Here is a 22,241-nt window from a genome sequence, read left to right as displayed (position 1 = left end):
CAAAATCTCAGTAGTCGTCATATATGGGTCTTTAAACCTATATATTTTAAACCTTCATCTGAAAAGCCAAACGGGTTCAGACTATTAGGTCATTTCGTTTCGACCTTTCAGTCAATTCATTTCTATCCTATGGTTATTCATTTTCAATTGTTTGGCAAATTATTGAAACACTTTGCCTAATTGCCATTTGTGATTTGAATCATTGCGATCTACTAGCTGTTGGTAGATTTTCTGTGACCCAAGGACAAACAGATACTCATCAGATTAAATCAGTCAAACACGTATGCTTCAACCCAAGGGTCAAGCACGTAATGCATACAGACAATCTCTTGTGCATTTAGTAGGACCTTATTTGTGTATTTCGAAAACGATGATCATTTCGATACTTTTGTATGCCCCTATGTTGGCTTAGTTATTTTGACTAGTATTAGTACGGAAACGCTGGTTAATAGGGCATTTTGGAACTGAGCTCTTTCATGATGAATTTGCAAGATAGCCAGTTCATCATGTATAATGCTTGGATAGATCACCATATCTATATTCAAATGTTGATGAAATAGTTCTCATTGATACTAATTTCCCATGTCTATGTAGCGACCCTATCAGTCTTTCGCGACAAGTCGAACCGCTATGTTTTATTTATATGTTCGCTTAAGTTTTAGCAGGAGCAGAACTCGATGAGTTAAGGAGTAACTATAGAAATGATAGTATGTCCTTATTGCATTTTAATGCGCTGATAACTTGTGTTTTTACTCATTAGAATGCCACCAAGACGAGGGCGTCCGAGAGGAGGGGGAAAGATTCCCCGGAATGATGAGAGAGGCCCAGAAGCAGGGCCAGAACCTGAATTAGTTCAACCACCTGTTCAGCCAGAACGGCGGATTGAGGAATTATTCTTGCGACAGAACCCACCCACCTTCAACGGGACAGGAGACCCGACAGAAGCTGAGACTTGGGTTCGCGCTATTGAGCGCATTTTCAACTTCCTGCGCTGCACTGATCAGGAGCGTCTGACTTGTATGTCCTTTCAGTTGACTGGGTCAGCTGATTTCTGGTGGGAAGCAAGGATGAAAACGATGACAGCATAGCAGATAGAAAACCTGACTTGAGAACAATTCAAAGTCGGTATATATGACAAGTATATACCCAAGAGCTACCGCAAGAAGAAGGAAGTTGAATTTTACAATCTAAAGCAAGGAAAGATGTCGGTAACTCAATACGACAGGATGTTCTGCGATATGTCTAGATATGCACCGGAACAAGTTGACACATATGAAAAGATGGCTGAAAAGTTTTGTGCCGGTCTGAGGCACGAAATTAAGATGGCTTTGGCAAGCCACGGAGGATTGTCTTACACTGAGTCGCTCAGCCGAGCGTTAGACATTGAGGCAGCTATGCCAGGAGAAAGACCTGCAACTGTACCTGCGCCAGCACCTCCACATGATCAAAGTTATAATCAGAATTTCAAAGGAAAGAGGAGATGGGACAACAGTAACCCGAACCAAGGCGAGAAGAGGCCATGGCAGTGATAGTTGCTATATCTGCAACCAGAAGGGGCACTATGCAAACCGGTGCCCGAATAAGCAACATGGGACGAGTTCAAGGCCGAACCCATCTATCCAGGCTCCGCATCTGCGAGCAATCCAAGCTCTGCCCCAACCATACCCAAGGCAGCAACCACAGTATCAGCAGCCACAGCAGCACCAACAGCTACCGTACCAACCACAACCTCAACAACCGTATCAGCAACAGGCCCGCCAACAACAGCAGCGACAACAGAAACAACATGAAAAGCCTCGTCGTGCTAAAGCCTATGCTATGAGGCAGAAGCAGCCCGAGAACAACCAGGGAAACCTGGCAGGTATGGGCATGCTACTTAATACCCATGTCGTACTTCTGTTTGATACGGGCGCATCGCATACTTTCATTTCAAGTACATGTGTCGACACCTTAAAACTTAAAATGGAAAGAGCTGACCAGGAGTTGAGTATATCATCACCTATAGGAGGGATGACGATAGTCAAACATGTGTGCTTGAACTTAGAATTGAACATAGGATCACTCAAGATGGTGGTGCACAACTCATATGTTATACCGATGAGAGACGTGGACATAATTCTAGGAATGGACTGGCTGGCTGAAAATTACGCCACCATCCTATGTAATGAAAGACGGATATCATTTCGACCCCCAGGAAGGGAGCCGTCACATTTCCACGGAATTAGCATGGGAAGAAGAAAGATGATTATCTCCGCTCTACAAGCAACGAGAATGATGAAGAAGGGATACCCAGCTTACCTCGTATACTTGCACGGAGAACCGGGAACTGAAAGGAGCATAGAAGATGTAGCAATTGTACGGGATTTTTCAGATGTATTTCCAGAGATTCTGCCAGGGCCACCACCGGACAGACCAATTGAGTTTACCATTGATTTGGAGCCCGGGGCAGCTCCCATTTCGAAGGCACCATACCGGATGGCTCCTAAAGAGTTGGAAGAACTCAAGATACAACTGCAAAAACTTTTGGAACTTGGATTCATTAGGCCAAGTGTATCACCTTGGGGTGCACCCGTACTTTTTGTGAAGAAAAAGGACGGCACATTGCGAATGTGCATAGACTATAGAGAACTGAACAAAGTGACACTCAAGAACAAATATCCTTTACCAAGGATAGATGACCTCTTCGATCAGCTCAAGGGAGCCAGCGTGTTCTCGAAGATTGATTTGCGATCTGGTTATCATCAGCTGAAGATTCGACCAGAAGACGTACCTAAGACGACGTTTAGAACTAGGTATGGCCACTACGAATTTGTAGTTGTGCCATTCGGGCTAACCAACGCGCCAGCCGTATTCATGGACCTCATGAATCGAGTGTTCCATCCGTACTTAGACAAATTTGTCTTGGTATTCATAGATGACATCCTGATCTACTCAAAGAACGAGAAAGACCATGAGGAACATCTGAGAATTGTCCTAGAAACGTTGAGGACGGAGCGCCTTTATGCCAAATTCAGCAAGTGCGAGTTTTGGCTCAGCGAAGTCACTTTTTAGGACATATTGTGTCATCAGAGGGGATTAAAGTGGACCCTGAGAAAGTGCAAGCGGTGCGCAAATGGAGATCGCCTACTAACCCTAATGAGATAAGAAGTTTCTTAGGATTGGCAGGTTACTATCGGAGGTTTATGGAAGGATTTTCCAAAATTGCAAGACCAATGACGCAACTACTCAGGAAGGGAATAAAATTTTCTTGGACAGAGGAGTGCGAAAAGAGCTTCCAAGAACTCAAGGAAAAGTTGACTACGGCACCAGTGTTAGCCGTCCCAACAGCTGATAAGGAATACGTGATTTACACAGACGCGTCCAAAAATGGACTTGGCTGCGTGTTGATGCAAGAAGGAAGAGTGATAGCATATGCGTCACGACAGCTTAGGCCACATGAACTGAATTACCCGACTCATGATCTGGAGTTAGCTGCAGTGGTGCACGCACTAAAGATTTGGAGACACCACCTATATGGAGTTAGGTGCGAGATATTCACAGACCACAAAAGCTTGAAATATTTTTTCGAGCAAAAGGACCTCAACATGAGACAGAGGAGATGGCTTGAACTAGTGAAGGATTATGACTGCGGTATTAACTACCACCCGGGTAAGGCAAATGTAGTAGCTGATGCATTGAGCCGTAAAACTCAATCTAGGTTGGGATGCCTCGTCACCCAAAAGAATGAGCTCATCAAAGAGTTTGGAAAAATGAGCATAGAAGTGGTTAAACCACCAGGGACGATAGCAAGCGTTGTTGCAACGATACCTAGCTTGAGAAAGATGATTGTAGAAGCACAAAGAAAAGATGAGAAAATGGAGAACTACGGGAAGCAGTAAGGAAAGGAGGAGTCAAGAATTATCAAGAAACATCAGATAATGCTATCCTCTTTGAGGGAATGATATGCATCCCCCACGATGATGAGCTTAAGGATAAAATCATGAGTAAGGCTCACGATACCCCTTATACTGCCCACCCCGGGAGTACTAAGATGTATCAAGATCTAAAGAAGCATTTTTGGTGGGAAGGCATGAAAAGAGACATAGCATCCTTTGTAGAGAGATGCCTAGCTTGCCAATAAGTGAAGGCCCTACACCAAAGGCCATATGGAAAGCTACAACCATTGGAAATCCCAGAATGGAAGTGGGAGCACATAGCAATGGATTTTGTGACCAGTTTGCCCAAAACAAAGAGAGGAAACACTGCCATTTGGGTAATAGTGGATCGACTCACAAAATGTGCTCATTTTATACCAATACCGATCACACACGGGTCAGACAAGCTAGCTCAGTTGTATGTTCGAGAGATTGTACGCTTACACGGTGTACCCGTGTCAATCACTTCAGACCGAGACTCAAAATTTACTTCTAGATTTTGGATGAGCTTACAAAAGGAGTTAGGCACGAGGCTAAATTTCAGCACCGCCTTCCACCCATAGACAGACAGGCAGTCTGAAAGGACAATTCAGACCCTCGAAGATATGTTGAGAACAGTGGTGTTAGACAGGGGTGGAAGTTGGGAAGCAGTGCTGCCGTTGATTGAATTTGCCTATAATAACAGTTACCAGGCGACTATCGATATGGCACCATATGAGGCATTGTATGGAAGAAAATGTAGATCACCACTTTATTGGGATGAAGTGGGTGAAAGGAAAATTTTAGGACCGGATGCGGTCAGTGAGATGATTGAGATAGTTCGCCAGATCCGAGGTTGAATAAAGGAGACGCAAGATAGACAGAAATCTTACGATGATGCACGCCGAACTGAATTACAATTTGAATTAGGAGACAAGGTATTCCTGAAAGTATCTCCCTCCAAGGGGATAATTAGGTTTGGTGTCAAGGGAAAGTTCAAACCTCGGTTTGTAGGACCTTATGAGATTTTGGAGAGAATAGGCCCAGTAGCCTATAGGTTGGCATTACCGCCAAGTTTTGGAAACGTTCACAATGTTTTCCACGTATCACAACTCAGAAAATACGTTTTCGATCCAAAGCACGTAATCCACCAAGAAGAGATGATCATTTGCCCAGACTTGAGCTATGAAGAGAGACCAGAGGTCATTCTAGATCGAAAAGTACAGCAACTCAGGAATAAGGCAATCACATCAGTGAAAGTTTTATGGAGACACCACGGACAAGAGGAAGCCACGTGGGAGCTTGAAGACAAAATGAAGGAGAAATATCCCGAACTGTTTTAGAAGAAATATGCAAATTTCGGGACGAAATTTTTGTTAAGAGGGGTAGTATGTAGTGACCCGCTCTTTTATATATTTTTAAATCCAGTAATGCGTGTTTATTATTGTTCATCAGTGAATGAAACCAGTTATTATCCTGATATGAATTCAGCTGATGATCCTGAATTTATATTGTTAAAACAGTCAATGATATTATTTCAGAGTTATAACTGACTTAGCAAAGTCACGTTATTTATTTAACGAGATGGAACTAGATTTTTTTTTCACTTAAGTCGTGGATTATTTTCGACTCGTGAGTTAATTAAATCTGCGGATTTAATTTAAATATTAGAACAACAAACGAATTAAATCTACGGATTTAATTTAGATTCATTTTATAACTTATCGATTTTAGCAAGAAATCACATGACGAAATACGAGATTTATGTAAATATACAGTATCAAGCAGAATCGAAGCCAGTATTTTATTACAGTTACAGAATCACTGAGACTTAGATAATACATCATTAATCCTTCTCTACATTTTTTTTTCTTTCTTTTTCTTTCCACCAACCTTTGCTCCCCATTTCTACCACCACTACCACCACTACACTTTGCTTTCCACTCCACCAACTATCCCCACCACTACACTCAATTATGCAACGTAAATCAATGCTAATCAGCCTCCAATTCACTATCCTCCTCATTCTGCACTTGGAAGCTTTTGGAGGAGGAGAAATCCTCATCCAGTGTCCTGCCAACTTCAAGGTAAGCTTTGGCTTAAACTCTCCATCTTCTTCCATGATTTTACCTGTATTCATTAAACAACAACAAATACTACCATTTTCAGATTCAATCATTTGATACCAGTTAACACTTGAAAGAGGGAGAGATAGAGCAGTTCAAATTTTGCCAAACTTCAACAAGATCCAATCAGCTTATTTAACTCAGCAACAACAACAAACCTCTAATCATTTTCTAGGTATATACTACTGTTTCAGTTCATTTTCTCAACTCATTCAAGCCACATATACTGTCATCATATCATAGCATAATCGATCATCTATGAAGTGCTTAAGGAGATGGAACGAATTGTAGGCATACTTCACTATACTTTATAAACACAATGAGATTTCTTAACTTCTTAGCAAAGAAGGAATTATATGCTTCACTTTCACTGCACTCCAGAATAGCATTTACGAGAACTCACGACCACAAAAACTAGGACTTTTATTCGAATGGAGATGAGTTACTTAGCTTTGGGAAAAATGGGCCGACTGCCCAAGCAACTGCCGAGCCCCAACTGACGGAACGGAGTGAGAAGGCGGCGAACTCTCGTTGTCCAGCCTGCATCAGAGTAACCACGACGCCGGTCGGAGAAAGAGAAGGGCGACTGCCCCTTGGCGGTGGCAGCCTCTGGATTGCTACCTGCCGGACGAACACAGGGAGGGGAGCACGGAGACCTCGCCGATTCTAGAACCCGGCGGCGGCGGCAAGGTGCTAGCGAGATTTGAAGGCGACAGCTACGGCGTTAACAAGCTAGAGGGGAAGAGGCTGACCGACTCCAGAAATCGGAGCAACGCCAGCTTGAGGCGACAACGTCGCCGAAGATTCCAGTAGCAGCAGCTCCGGATAGCGGCGATGGCTCCAGGCGGCGGCGCTCTCTGATTTGGGGAGGAAATCAGGGCTCCCTTTCGTTTTGCTTTCGTCCGTGAATCGAGAGGGAGAATAGAGATGTGAGAAGGTGAAGGCGGCGGCTGGCTCGTCGGATTACGGCGGCGGTGGCGGACCCCTCGCCGAAAACAGATCGAGAGAGAGATGTTCCGATTTTGAGGAAAGAAAGAAGAGAGCTGTGTTGACTGTTGAGCCGATTTGGGAGAAGGAACGACCGCCGCTCATCGAAAGTTCAGGGAGACGGCGGTGATTTCCGATTTGGGAGAGCAGGGGCTCGTGCCGGCGACGAGAAGGCGCCGGAGCCGGCTGGAGGCTGAGAACGAGAGAGAGAAAAGAGAGAGGGAGCCGATTTTGAGAGTATAGAGAGAGAGATCGATTTTGGGGGATGAGAGTTGGGCTCCTTGGGCTTTAGTTTAATGGGCCTTTGTTATTTATTTAATTTGGGCTTTTCCCTTTTAATTGTAATTGGGCCTTTGTTATTTTATTCCGATTGGGCCTCCTATTTATTTACTTTGGGCCGAAAATTGGGCCTTGATTTATTTTACTTTGGGCCGAATTATATAACTCTCTGGGCCGATTCTTTTATTTAAAACCCAACTGCATTTTTATATGAATTGGGCTCCTGTTTTGTTTAATTTTGGGCTCCTATATAATTGTTTTGGGGCTGAATTATTTTAAAAGGTTGGGCTTTAATTATTCTATAAGAATTGGGCTGAGATATTATTATTAATAGACTTCTATTTCCAAATTCCATATGTATATTGTTGGGACGGTTATTGTTTCATTTGGGCTGATTTTAATAGAGTAGAATGGGTTGAACGATTATTTCAGTTGGACCTTATTTATTTAATTGCAGTTGGGCCTTGCATACTTGATGTAAACTTAGCCCAACTGTTAATTATTTATTTATTGGGCCAAGATTTATTTAATTACTTGAGCCGATGAATATTTTCAATTGGGCCTCTCATGTTAATTATTCAAGCCCACTTCTACTTAATTAATTATTAGGCTGCCTTATGTTGAGCCTTTTAATTATTTAATCTTATAACATTACTTGTTCCTATTTATTAAGCCCGATTAATTATGCGGTTATAAAGCGAATAAGCTGAAGTATTTATTTATTTTCTATTGACTACGAGGAGCGGGGTTTATTTAATTGACGGATTAGAACACCCCGAAGAGAACGAATTAATTTTTGTTAATTATCCGGCTTCATGAAACGAGACTTAGCTTTTGTTTAAATCCGATAGCTTGGATTAACAATAGAAATTCTCTGATTATTATCTCAGAATAATAGTTCATGCATACGAGATTCATGCATAGTTAAATTACGCATTCTCATTTAATTGAGAATTTTTCTCGATTTAAAGTCTTACGTTATTTTTCCGGATTAAAGGTCGAGCGCAAGAATAAGAGCTCATCAAGGAGTCACTAATCTGTAGCAAAGCTTTGCTATCAGGTGGGCATTACTTTCATATATATCAAATGAGTTTAAATGTTACGTTCAAGCAAGTTATTTCATGACTAAATTAATTGAAATTATTTCAAATATTGTCTTGCCATAAAATGTTTAAATTTTAGTATGATATCTATCTGATGTGGCTTTGCCAGTTATGTAATCGAATTCGGGTCTTGAGCAGTTGATAGCTATCCTGCCAGGGCTAGTGTACACCAGTGACCGTGAGTCATCTAGCGGGTTGGCCGGTCAAGTGACCGTGAGAGGTGGCCACCTCTCCGGCACACAAGCTTCATATATGATAAAATACAAGAGAACTTAGACTGATCAGTCAAACTTTAAGAATCACAAATGAACTTAGTAAGCTTGGGCCTTTTTAGCGAAAAAAACTCCCTTGCTGTACTGTTTATGATGGCATGACAATTTACAGTTTTGAAGCATGTATTTTTATACTTAGGCATACGTGCCCACTGAGTACTTTTGTACTCAGCCCTGCATATATTTCTAAATGTGCAGATTGAGTAGCTGCCGATGGTGATGAAGTGACGAGCGGGACTCTTTTATCTTATTATGTATTAATGAACTCTAGGGATACATGTCTTCATACATGTAATCAGAACCTTATTCCGCTGCGTACTCAGAAGTTTTATGTTATTTTGGCTAAGTCGGAGTTATCTGAACTTACTAGTTATTTGAGTCTATACGACTAAACCTCCGTTATATTATAGATATCCCTTTTGTTAAGAATGATGAAATGCGATCCTTTCTTGTTTGATTATTCCCCTTTCTACACCGCTTCTAATCTCCCTCCATTAGTCACGGTTTCCCCGTCTTAATTATCCTTAATTAAGGCCGGTCGTGACATCCACACATTCTCTGCATCCACACATTGCAAGAAGTATCCACACATTTATCGAGTTCTACAGCTCCATAACACACTAATCCTCACACTAGTTCTATAGGCATTCCACATTACATGTTATCCACACCAAAATCAAACAAACGATGAAACAAAAGCAGAAAGAAAATAACTAAAGCAAAAGGGAAAAGTAAGTGCAGCGGAGGTGGTAAAAATCTGGAAGAAATCTGGAAAAATAAAACACTTACCTTCTGACCGCCGGATGCTGTTAGATTCAGGCCGTCGGACGCCGGAAACGAGGCAGGCTAAGGCTGGTTTCGACGCCGGAGATAGAGCTCCGCCTGAGACAGAAACCGCGCGGCCCGGATGAGAAGGCATCGAGGACGCGGGTGAGCACTGAGCAGAGGGGCGCGGCTCGGACGGCGGACGGCGGACGGCGGCGCGGCTCAGACGGCGGGTGGGTGGGAGGCAGAGGGCCCGCGACGGGTCGATGGGACTTGGGGGAGGTTTCAATTTTCACGCTACAGTGATTTAGGAATTAGGGTAGAAAGTTTAGTTTTTTTACTAATTACTACTAATTTACTATTTAGTATTTACTATTATTAAAAATTAATAAAAATATAAAATTTATATTATATTAATAATAGGTGCGGGTATTCGGGTATACCCGTTACCCGACGGGTATACCCGATACCCGCGGAATTTTAAATACTGCTACCCGGTCTCGTCCCGTATCCCGTCTTAGGCGGGTATTGGGTACCCGGTACCCGGTCGGGTACCGGGTTCGGGACGGGTAACCCGATACCCGCATCCCGTTTAGACACCCCTAATCCCAAGTGGTCCACACTTGTACAAACTTTTCATGAACCACGCTCTGTCAAAAAAAAGTTTTTTGCAATGAGACATGAATCGTGTAGGAAATATGTGGAGCGTGCATCCGGAGTTCTTCAAAGTCGATTTGCAATTGTTGCAAATCCAGCTCGCTACTGGCAAAAGAAACATTTGGATAATATAATGAAAGTGTGCATTATTATGCATAATATGATTGTTGAGGATGAACGTGACCTGTCTGCACCAATTGAAATTGCAAGAGAAGTGCCAATTTCAGATGTTGAAACAATGCCAAATGAAACAAGCCATTTCCAAGAATTTCTTGGACGCTATAAAAAAATCAAAGATAAAGTGACTCACTTTGCGCTTCGTGATGCATTAGTCGATCATATATGGGATGAGTTTTCTAATTTAGAAAATTAGTTGGTTTTATCATGTAATTGATGCTTTGTTAAGTATTGTGTAATGTTTAATTCTAAGAGTATTATGTAATTTCAGTTTTTATGTTGTTGAAATAAATTAATCGTTCTACAATATTTAAATATAGGACTTTATTAATTAATTTTTCTAAAAAATATTTAAATTAATTTATATTTTAATTACATTTAATTGAATATAATTATAATTATTTATAAATATATATGATATATAATAATTAAATTGATAAAATAATTTAATAATAAAGAGCATAAAAAGGGAATATTCTATTATAGAGGGTAATGTAGAATTGATTGTTGGAGATGAAGGCCCTCTAAAATAGAGGAACCCTTGGAGATGCTCTCACAGTAGCTACCGCTTTCCACCGTTACTCAATTTCGTCTTCACTCAACTCGTGTAAACTTCTGCAGCAAGAAATGAAGGAGGAATTCGCCGTCGATCCCGCTCAGCTGCTCGTAGCGGCTTCCGATTTCGCTCAACAACCAGGTTCGTTCTCAATTTGAACCTCTACGTATGGCTATATGTATCTGTACATCGTGTATTATAAGCGTATCAAACTCTATATTTAGTATGACTCCGCCATTTCAGGTGCCATCTCCGACATTTCAGCTCAGGAGTTCCTCAGCCGCTTTCCTCTTCCTGCTATTTTCGGGTAAAACTCTTAACTCACCTCTTTGTAGACGCATGTGGTTTTATGTATTCTCGTAGTTACAATGTCTTTGATTCCTTCAGCAGGAATGAGTGCGCGCGTTTTGTTTTGTAAATTTTATTAGGTTATGCGTTTGAGGTTTATGGTGTTTTTGTATTTATTAATGAGTTTGAGATTTTAATAGTGCACTGCAAACTGATGCGAGTTACCCTGGTCTGGAGAGTGCTTTAGTCGAATGTTTGGAGAGAGTATTCAGAACTAAGTATGGAGCATCGCTTATCCCGCACTACATGGTGCGTTATTTAATTTGGATTTCTGGCAATTTTATTGGTATTTTTTCCTATCTATATTGGTGTTGCTTTTATTGATCATTTTGTTAACTGTACAATTTTGAAACAGAGCTGATTGGTTCAATTATAAGTTTATTTGCTGTACATTCTGTATTTGTTAGCATACATCCTCTGAAGTTACGAGAGATGTATGCGTTTGGTATTTTGACTCCAGATTTGACACTTGAGTTTTATAAAGTGAAATAATAAAGGCGGACTCGAGTGCTTTTCTAATTCTGTTGTTGCATCTATCTTTGCATAGTATGCATTCAGTCTTTAAGGTTGAGATGTTATTTTAATCTTGACAATGCATTTTGTTGACATTCAGATGCTTGATTGTTTAGTATCAGCTTACTTAGTATGTTTTGGAGGTTATGCCTTTGTGAGTATAGTATTACTTTGTAGTTTGAAGCTTGTTTTTCGTACGCTTCAGCCCTTCGTTATGGTTGGCCTTGGGGCAGATTCTCAGAAAGTGAAACGACTGGCGTGTATAGTTGTAAGTCCATGATCTGTCATTTTTTTAGTTTATACACAATTAACCAAGTGCGTTTTTTTTTTCTTCTGTAATCGTTTTTCCCTATCTCGCTTGGGTGCATTACTGAAAAATCTGAATTTCATTCTGACACGCTAATCGTTTTTTCAGATTTCATGTCTACTGGAGCATACTGATAAAAGGGTTTCTATCCAACTAGTTGTTCAACACAGTGTTTATCCCCTTTTGCTTGGTTGCTTGATTGATGGGTATTGAACTTTTTATTTTATATTGTGGCATAGAAGTTTCTAGATCATTAATTCAATCTGGTTTCATGATATTGTCTACTATGTTGATCATGTCGGCTGCATTGGTTGGTTTTGATAAATTCTTCTGTTATTTAACTGTTAACAATTTTAAAATCTGCAAATTCTTTTTTGAGAGACAATGTGTAGTCACTATGTTATCTGACTTAGATTCCATCTTTTTAGGCTTTGTGCACTACTAGTTTAACCAAGAAGGGCTGCATTGCTGCAGTTGCTGATTGTGTTCTATGCTTGTATTATGGCCTTTGCAAGAAACAAGATAAAGAACCTGTTTTACACAAGTTGGGTTTTCCTCCAAAAAAAGAAAAACTTAAATAAGTAAAAAACTGGATTATTCTACCACTTTCTTCTGGTGAGGAATGGAAACTTTGTAATCATATTTAATCAGGTTGTGAGGGGAAAAACTGTTCTCTAAATTTATGTTGGAATGTGGAATTCTTAATTTGCTTACAATTTTACACGAGAAAACTAAAAAGTGATTTCCATTCAAATTATCCTGTTAGCTCCCAAAAAACCTTGTGTATAGGACATTAATGTGTATGTTGTGACTTATGCTTTATGCTAGCTGAATGATGTTCTTGGGCGTAGTGTTTTCTTACATTTGAAGCACACAAAACTAAATTATTTTTTTTCTATAGTGATGAACAAGTGGCTGCTGCATCAACAGATGCCATTGAAAGTTTGGCTAGCTATCCTGAAGGCACGGTATGTACCTGCTTGCTGCCCTTGCTTAATGATCTTAGCTAATCTTACAGTGACATTCACCACTTATTCTACTGCTAAGAATTATGCAACCTTTCTCCAGGGAATAGTCTTTCCAGCAAATGTTAATGAAGCTACACATCTTGGATATGTAGCAGCAAAATGCTCATCACTGGTATATGATTAAGATAAGCAATCAATAGTAATTCAGCCATATGGGCCCATAATTGTTTCTTTACAACCAGATGTTCCTTTTGCAATCTGATCACTCTTTCTTTTTTTCTTTTTTCTTTTTCTTTTGGGGGGGGGGGGGGTGATTGTTGCGGCAGGCCTGATATATTAAATGTTTCACTTGATTATTTTTTAAGAGTAAAATTTTGAAGTAGCCAAAATGAAGCATAAAACACAATTTATGGCCACACATTGAAAAAACATAAAATTTGGCCATTTTTATTGATTTGGACGTTTTTACCCTTAATGAGGCGGACCGGGTAGGATCAGGCACGCGGGTCGCGTGCCGAGTCGGGTAAGCTTCCAGCGGCCGTGCAATCACCCCAGCGGCCGAGTAAAAAGGGCAAATTAGGCATACCACCTAATTAATGGCCATATTTTGATGTTTTAAGATTAGGGGCCAAAAATTGATTTTCAATCTTCATTATGGCCATTTGACTACATTGTTTCATTTTTTAATGTATTATATTCTCAGGTGCTATACTGCTGTCATAGTTCCTGTGCTTGAATATGATTTTGCATTCTTCTTCTCTGACTTTTCTGTTTGGGACATCTGAAGGGAAGGGTTCGTATTCTAGCTTTGATAGTGAAGCTCTTCTCTATTTCAAGCTCAGTGGCATCAGAAGTCTCAAAATCAAATCTTCTAAGTCTACTGGAGGCAGAAGTCAGAGATACAAATGACACACTAGTTACTTTGAGTGTGCTCGAACTTATTTATGAGGTTGTTCCCTATCATGTGCGAATTTCAATCTCCCAATTCCTGAATGACTTTTAAGCCTATTGTTAACTTTTATCAGAATGTTTTGTTTGGTCATATCACTAGGTTGGATATGTATACTATGCATACCTCTGTATTTCTGCAGTAATATGGTTCTCCATGAAAATTTGGCCTCTATACCAGCAAACAAGTTTGGTTTTTTTTTTTTTCCTTTCTCTAGAGTTTTTCTGCCTGCCAATATTGGCCAATATGTTACAAGTGACTTGTTGACTCATGTGGAGAAAATTAGCTGTCATTGGGTTCTCATACCCTGCTCCACCAATTGTCACTTGTAAGTAAGCATAAAGAGAGTATCCTTAAAGTTTCTCAACATCAGGTCAACAAAGTAAATGAGCCTTTGTGGGTACGTCAGATACTATAGACATAACGTTGCTGGGAAAAAACTGTAAAGCAAGTTTATTGATCAATAGCCAGCTACCTTCTTTCATTTTGATTACACAATGTCAACAATCGTTGGCCACCTCACGGATTTCCTGGTCAACCAGTTGCCAGGTTCATTTAGTTGGTCCTCATGTATGCACTCTGGTCTCAGCCTTCCTCCCCTGGCATAATCTCTGTGAACCAGTTAGGTGCATAGTGGTCTGCTGCTCCATTATTCTCACCATGATGCGATCCATAATAATTTTCCGTATAGATGCCTAAAATTGTCATTCTCTTTTCTGCCAAACCTTTAGGGTATTGGAAGGGTGATTGATACTACATGATTAGTCTAGTTGTGTTGTCACCCAGAGCCTATTGGGATGACCATAGCCTTGTGCGTGTTTATATGTGTAGGCTTGGAAGCCACAAACAATCAGCACCTCACTTTGGCCAAAAGAGCTTCTGAGTTGATCCTCATCGTAGCTGTACATTTTGTCCAATTATAATATGAATTCATCTTGTGGTGGCTTTGGTTGTGTAATTGCATCAGAACATATAATTCTTCATACATTATTCACAACATGATTTCTTTTTTGGTACATAAACTTTGTGTATATGTTGCCTTAGAACAATTTCTCTCAGTAAACTTTAACCTGTTCTATTTATGATTTGTATATTCACTCCTTTTAGTTAAGTTCTAGAGTTTTATCCTCTGTTCATTTTACTTTATAATGAAGTTGGTGGAAGTTCAACACAGTGCTGAATTTTTGTCAAAAACAGTCCTGCTCGAACTTCTTAGTTCCATTATCAGGTTAGTGAAGAAATTTCCATTATCAATATATTTTGCTTCAACATAATGCTCAATCAGAAACATCCCGGCTTTCCTTAGCAATGGAGCTGCAGAGTCCATTTTAAGGTCGAGGGCAATGATGATAACTGGAAGGCTTCTGTCTAAGGAAAATGCTTTTGCATTCATTGACGAATCTAGTAAGCTACTATCTTAAGTTAATGTATAGGTGTTTCTTGGCATCCATGATTTTAGCAAATGTGTGGAAGTTGTTAGTTTCATGTGAACTTTTTTCAAGAGCAAACTATGTTATTTGGAATGAGCTTTTATTACATCAAAAACTTGGGAGTAACATGAGGTTGTTTCAAATTCCTTTTTTTTTTTTTTTTCCATGTGGTGCTTATGAAACTATGAACCATTCCCTTTGGTGGTGGCTTAATGCAAAACTTTATTTTGATTCCCTACTTTCTCTAAAGCTTATAAACACAATGGAGAGGTAGACGGGGGTTACAAACACAAGTTTAGGTCAAGCAATTCACTTTCTTGTTTTGGATGGGAAACTTCTTATGCTTTTTATATTGCAAGCAAGAAGAACATTGAGCAAATTTTGGATAGCCTTTTTGACATGCAATACTTGACATAGCCAATAATTTTTGCATATAAACTTCTATGCTTGATGTGTAATACGAACAATGATTAATGAACAGTGAATCAAATTTCTTGATATTCTATAGTTTGAGGAAAAACTTAAGTTAGCTGAGATATACGAACTTGGATCTTCCTTTTCTTAAAGAGTATGTTGTGCACCTGAAAATTAATTAATATTATCCTATTGAGAATTGTTTATATATGTTGCTAACCTTTCTTCACTACAGGTTTTAAAAGCGTTCTGTCTGCCATTGATAAGAGGTTTGGGTTTCTTGAAAGTCAAGATGCAGATGAATGCGAATGTGCAGTTGAAGCACTGGGTCAAATTGGATCTTGTAAGTTATCATCTAAACGATTATGTTGAAATCAACTAACTTTATCTTTTACTCTTGGTTCTTATTTTGGAAGCAGTGAATCAATTTGTATCGTGTAAATTATGTATCCTAAGTATTTAAGCTGATATTCTTTGGTCTTGTTGCCTTCCTCTGAGTCCTATCAACTTGTATAGAGTCCTCGGAAAACAAATAATTGTATCTTGCTTGTTATCTGAAACGGCTGAAACTAAGAGTTCTGTGTTTAACTTCCATCAATAAACTAATAATTTCATTCACATAATGTCTTATATATTAGATACAGCAGCTATTTCAAAGCCAGAAATTTTCTTATGCTTTCCTTTCTCAGAACTGCTTTTCTTTTTCCTCTTCAAGCCTGCACTAGTTGCATCCTACATTTGATCCTAGATTCTGTCAAGCTTTTAGCAGATAACTGATATGATCTTATTCTACATAATAATGCTTAAGCATTCCAAGGAGCAACAATGATTCTATCAAATACACCTCCTACTGCGAGACATGTTGTTGATGCTGCTTTTGACCGACAACAGCATGGTAAACAGCTGGTAAGTGACACCTTGCGTCTCTTCTGCATCAGATGCCTTTCAGTTTTTTGAGGTCTTAATTGTTAGGTGGTTGGAAATATGTGAACATAAACCTGATTGATGCCAAATTTTTTTAGTTAATCTGAAATTTATTTCATGACTGTGACTTCACATATGAGATATAAGCTGCATGATATCACAGCCTAAATCTCATATCAAGCAGTGTTGAATGAGCGAATCATCTTGGAAGAAGTAACTGTTAGTACTGTGAAGATTGCCTTGTTTGAGACTATAGACAAATTTTCTTGATTTGGTTTCATCTTCCCTACGACTAAGGTTTTCTCTGTTCTGCTAGTGGAGGGGATGGAGATAAGAGAAATATTATTGCACTATTAAAAGATTATGAGAAGGGTTATTAATTTCATGCATCATTCGTCTGAAACATCTTACATGCTTTGATCTGATTCTGTGTCTAATAAGATTGGTTCCTCGTGGAAATTCAGGCTGCCTTGCATTCTCTTGCGAACATTGCTGGTGAAACACGAATGGGAAATAATGTGTTCCTGACGAGTGTGGCTGAAGAAAACCTTAAGAGCCTAATTTATGATAAAGCGTCCAAAACACCCAAGCTGATCCCCTCAGTAAGTCAATTCAAAGCCTTCTTTGAGGTTACACAAGTCTCAACTCTTTTGGTTCCTGTACCCCTTTCTTCACCTTGTTCTTTGGTTAAGTCATTGGCAATTGTTGAGCAGCCAATGACGAGGAATAGTACAAATATAAAATTTGTTTAAAGAGCACCAACAATGCAAATTTACTTGCTAATATTATCCTTTGCCAGTGCGAAATTTCTGTTGATTCTCACTTTACTTATCATATGCTGCTAATGGCTGCAGGGCCTCCTCCTATCAGTTCTTCAGCAGGGTTCTGAAATTCGTATTGCGGTGAGATGTTTCACGTCACTATAGGCTTATATTCACAATATATTATGTCTTCATATGCATTTAGATTCCAATGGTTTTGAATAGTTAGTTTGCATTTTTGCCAGTTTATGAAGTATAATTAATCCTAGGTAAGCCATATTGGGAAATCTGTAGTTTTGCACTTACAAGTTACACAGCCTTCAATAGTTCAAGCAGTCTGTTCTAGTTTAACAAATAGTCTTGTGCTGCTTAACAAGGCATACTGTAAAAAACGCACTTTTAAAACTATTTTACATCATGTTATCGTTTTTGTTTTTGTTTTTCAAAAGAAGTCTTGGAAAACTTTGAGATGGAACTCAGATTAGTGGAGGAAATTTAATCATTGGATTTGAAATAGAAGCATGTCAAGATAGGTCCAATGTCCACTCCAGTTGGGAGTCTCTAGACTCTCTAGCCCACACTACAAGTCTACAATATTAGTGAAATGTTTGAAGGTCCTAATCCCGATAACTTCTGGTTTTGTTCTCCCAATACAGGGATATAGATTGATTAGTGGATTGGTTGCTCGACCTTGGTTTCTAACTGAGATTATCTCTAGATTGGAGATAATTGATATAGTTACTGACACCCTTACAGAAACCAACAAGATAGGTTTGTATCAATCTCACTTTCCCTTCATACACAAGCCTTTAGAATCTTTAATTCCAAGATCTTTATGCGAAATATACTTGGAACTTTGCAGGAATGGAAGCTAGACATAAGTGTTGTGAAACAGTCTTCAGGGCCTTTGCATCATCCAGTAAACTTCTTGATGATCCTGCCTATTCTGGCTTGGCATCAAAGGTTAGATCCTAATGTCACTGCTTGCTTTAACACTTCTATGTATATATATAGAAAATGGTTCAAATGAGAACCCTTAGTTATTGTGAGAACGGAGAACTATTTCAGCCCTTCGATCATAAAAATCCACTGTGGATGCATCATCTTGCTGGACGAATGCATCACCCGGGTTCAAATCCCATGAGGTGCAACTATATATATATAGTTCCGTAGAGAACTGCAAATAAGTAGAGAACGGAGAACAAATCTAAAAAGTTACAAATAAGTATATAATTTCGATGAATAAATCAATGTATTGGGTTCGAATCTTGAGAGGGGCGAGATTTTATATATTTTTACCGTATTTTTACCGAATACACATATTCATTAATTATGCTGATATATTCGTTAAATTTATAGATTTATTCGTTGTTCTCCCTTTTCTACTTATTTGCAGTTTTCTATGGAACCTAACCCTATATGTATATATATATATATATATATATATATATATATATACTCACACACACATTCGAATGCGTTAAATTTAACGGTGTATGCATTAAATTTATAGGAAAGTGCATTGTTCTTACGTTCTCATGAAAAATGTAGTTTCTCACGATAATCAACCCTTGTATATATATATATAGTCGATGTTTTTAGTAGTAGATGGTCATTACTTTTACAAGGCATACTGTAAAACCAACTTATGTAGGGATGGTAAAAGACGCTATTTACTTTGAAGAGGAATGCCCTAAATAATTACATTGAAATTTGAAGGTTCGAGAATTCATGGTTATATGAAATGCACTCCGAATAGCATCAAGATGTGGTTCTGGTTGATGTCATAACATGCATGACATTTAATTTTTTATGATTCATATCGTTTTGCTAATAAGATGTTTGTTAAAAAAAATTTGCAGCTACAGGAAGCAATCAGAAAAGGCCCTTATGGTGCGAGGAAGCGCATGGAAGCTCAACCAGCTGTCGCAACGGCCGACAGATTTTAGCTGTACCAATAAGAGTAACTTCATCTCAAACGAACTAACTTTGTATAAATGTAAAATAAAAAGAATTGCCGGGTTTTAAAATAACAAGGCTAATTATTACTTGGGTTAATTGTAGGTTTTACCCATTCTCAAAGTTAAAAACAACAAAATACCCACACAAACTAAAATATATAAATAATACTCATTTTTGTTACACTTGATATTTATACCCTTAAAATAAAAGAAGAATTCCCAAGCAAGTCCCCTCTTCTCTCTCTCTTTCTCCACCACCGCTTCCCCCTTCTGTCCAGCTGCAATGCGCCTACGCCAAGCTTCACTGCCTCCCGCCTCAGCCTCTCCTCTGCCCAGTCGCCCAGCCTCTATCTCGTCCCTTAGCCTCTCTCCCTAATTGCCAAGTCGCACCGCCCTCTTCTCTAGGGGTGTAATCGAACCGAGCAGAATCGAATAGTGGTGTGCTCAAGTTTGATTTGTTTAGTATCGAATCGAATCCCGAACTTTACTTACCGAATACTTTGAGGCTCGCGAGCCTAATCGAGCCTATACGAACTTTCTAAATTTATATTTATATTCAAAATATTGATTATTTTCTTATGACAAATAAAATTAATTAGAGATTTAATACAATTATTATTAATTTTAGTGGATAAATATAAGTTGTATATACTAATAATTTATATTTTTCAAGCTGAATCACTTGACGAACATGTTCACGAGCTAACGAGCCGAATACTATTAAGCTCAAGTTTGATTTGTTTATTTATCGAGCTTCTCTAAACGAACTTGAACGAGCTTTTTTCGAGCCGAGCTCCGAATAGTTCGCGAGCGGCTTGGTTTGTTTACACCCCTACTCTTCTCTCTCTCTCTCTCCACCGCTTCCTCCCTCAGCCTCTCTGTTGTGCGCCTCCGCTTCGTTGCACCTCGTCACGCCGCGCCTTGCCTCGCTTCCCAGATCTGCTGCGTCACACCTCTCTCTCTCTCTCTAGGTCCGCCGCGGCGTACCAACGCCTCGTCGCACCATTATTTATTGATAAATTAATAAAAAATATTCCTCTCAAAATTATTCTAATTTTTGCAATAGTTATTTTATCTTATCAACATTTTACAAAAAGGTTTCCTACCTTAATAAATGAGCTTCCCAACTAATCCAAATTAAATAAAATTATTATTATTTTATTATTTTACTATTATATACTTAAAGGAGATAAAAATAATAAAAATGAATTGTGATAAAACATTTTTGTACGATAAAAATCTTTGAAATAATAGTAATTAAATATGAATGATAGTGAAATAAAGTAATTTAGTTTTTGCATTTAATAATTCAAATATAATATGTATCACATAATATCATATAATATGAATAAATAATTATTTATAGGTAGATCGTGTTAGAAACAATTAAGATTACTCATTATATTATATTGTTGGGAGCACCTATAATGAAACTATTTATGATTTATTATCTCAAATATAAAATATCTAAATCATTTATGATTTATTGTTTTTTTAGTATTTATAATTTTGGCCTCTTTATTTTAATAAAATCCCTCTTATTGAGTGAAGTTGAAAAGAAAAAAAAAATCTCTTCTAATCCTATAAACTAATGCTAGCAACAACTAGACTTTGAACAAAGCTAATTTATAATCTCAAACAATCAAACCTACGGACTAGAACTAACAAACGAGGCTCCCACTCAAGGTTTGTTAGACACACGAGTCTCCCACTCAAGGTGTGTTGTGACCTAGATGTCGTGAATGATGTTCGAATATTAGCTTTTGAGCTCCTGCACTTGTGTTTCTTTTAGCTTAGACCGGTGCCGAATGCAATGAGCTCTGCCCCTATTTATAGATGAGATATAAGCTTGATAGGCAAGAAAACATGGCTGATACTTTAGGGTTTCGAACGTGCTAGGTTTTTGTTGTTGCTCCCCAAGTTTAGGGATTGGTTAAGCATATTAATCATCCGTTAGATGGAAGACCTAGTCTTCTTCTTCTCTTCACTTCATGTGTAATCCAATTTTTCACACTTCTACAAGTTTTGAATTGATCTTTCACTCCACAAATGTTTCATATTTGTAGTCATGTCCTGGAGTAATTTTTCGGCACTTCAAATATGGTAAATCGAAATTGTTTTGCAACAAATTTTAATCAAAATTAAATTCCCTCAAAATACTTGTGGCCGAAAATATAAGTTATTATATTAATTCTCTTATTTGATAATTAATGAAGAAAATAAAACAAAAGGTATTAATTCATAAAATGAATTAATAAATTATTAGAGTTAAAATAACTCTAATAATAATAATAATAATAATAATAATAATAATAATAATAATAATAATTCCCCAAGTATGGGTTTGTTGTGACTGTGAAGTGAGTCGATGATGAGGATATTGTTGTTGTTGTTTTGAGTTGTGGATATAGGTTGGCTATAGTTTAGTAATGTTGTTGATAGGCGAATACGACAGTGGTAGTAGAGAGCTCTGTCGAGAGGGCTTGGGCTCAGGTTCAGGCTGAGAATTTACTCCTCATTTTCTTGCTCCTCAGTTTCCTTCATGAATAATTTGCAAGGCATGTGATTTGTGCTTTCATGAAATTTATTGATCGTTGAAATTAAATTAAATTGAAGTACCCAATTGATATAGAATACACAATTGAGAGAGAGAGAGAGAGAGAGTTTCTAAAAAAAAGTGATTGTATTATTTATTTAAATTATTTGGTGGTGACCATGAAGGTTATATTAGATTTTTACATCTTTTTGCCTATAAAACTTCCATTTTTATGTTGTAGGCTGTATAAAAGCCTTACTATAGAAAATGACTGTTCGTAAATATTCACTTTTACAGTACATTACAATTGAATCT

General features: G+C 38.4%; 1 protein-coding gene across 1 annotated transcript; it reads left to right on the top strand.

Annotated features, from left to right (window-relative positions):
• The first annotated feature begins 10,743 nt into the window (after nt 1-10,743).
• On the top strand, nt 10,744-19,487 carry LOC131013370 (uncharacterized). Its single transcript, XM_057941439.1, has 17 exons — nt 10,744-10,956; nt 11,059-11,122; nt 11,304-11,412; nt 11,882-11,944; nt 12,092-12,189; nt 12,885-12,951; nt 13,052-13,123; nt 13,739-13,900; nt 15,055-15,128; nt 15,207-15,304; nt 15,980-16,087; nt 16,553-16,650; nt 17,133-17,270; nt 17,523-17,570; nt 18,086-18,200; nt 18,292-18,392; nt 19,292-19,487. The coding sequence occupies exons 1-17, from the start codon at nt 10,887-10,889 to the stop codon at nt 19,376-19,378; spliced, it is 1,572 nt and encodes a 523-aa protein (XP_057797422.1). The 5' UTR covers nt 10,744-10,886; the 3' UTR covers nt 19,379-19,487.
• Nucleotides 19,488-22,241: the final 2,754 nt, after the last annotated feature.

This window comes from Salvia miltiorrhiza, chromosome 2 (genome assembly GCF_028751815.1).
Source record: "Salvia miltiorrhiza cultivar Shanhuang (shh) chromosome 2, IMPLAD_Smil_shh, whole genome shotgun sequence".
NCBI lineage: Eukaryota > Viridiplantae > Streptophyta > Magnoliopsida > Lamiales > Lamiaceae > Salvia > Salvia miltiorrhiza.
Note: the sequence above shows the minus strand (reverse complement) of the source record. Positions and strands in the feature narration are given on the sequence as shown.

Bases quoted from the DNA above. Each gene is read 5' to 3' on its own strand.
- LOC131013370 (XM_057941439.1), top strand. From the start codon at position 10,887: ATGAAGGAGGAATTCGCCGTCGATCCCGCTCAGCTGCTCGTAGCGGCT. The intron at 10,957-11,058 runs GTTCGTTCTCAA...CCGCCATTTCAG, and splicing joins CGATTTCGCTCAACAACCAG to GTGCCATCTCCGACATTTCA. The intron at 18,393-19,291 runs GTTAGATCCTAA...AAAAATTTGCAG, and splicing joins ATTCTGGCTTGGCATCAAAG to CTACAGGAAGCAATCAGAAA.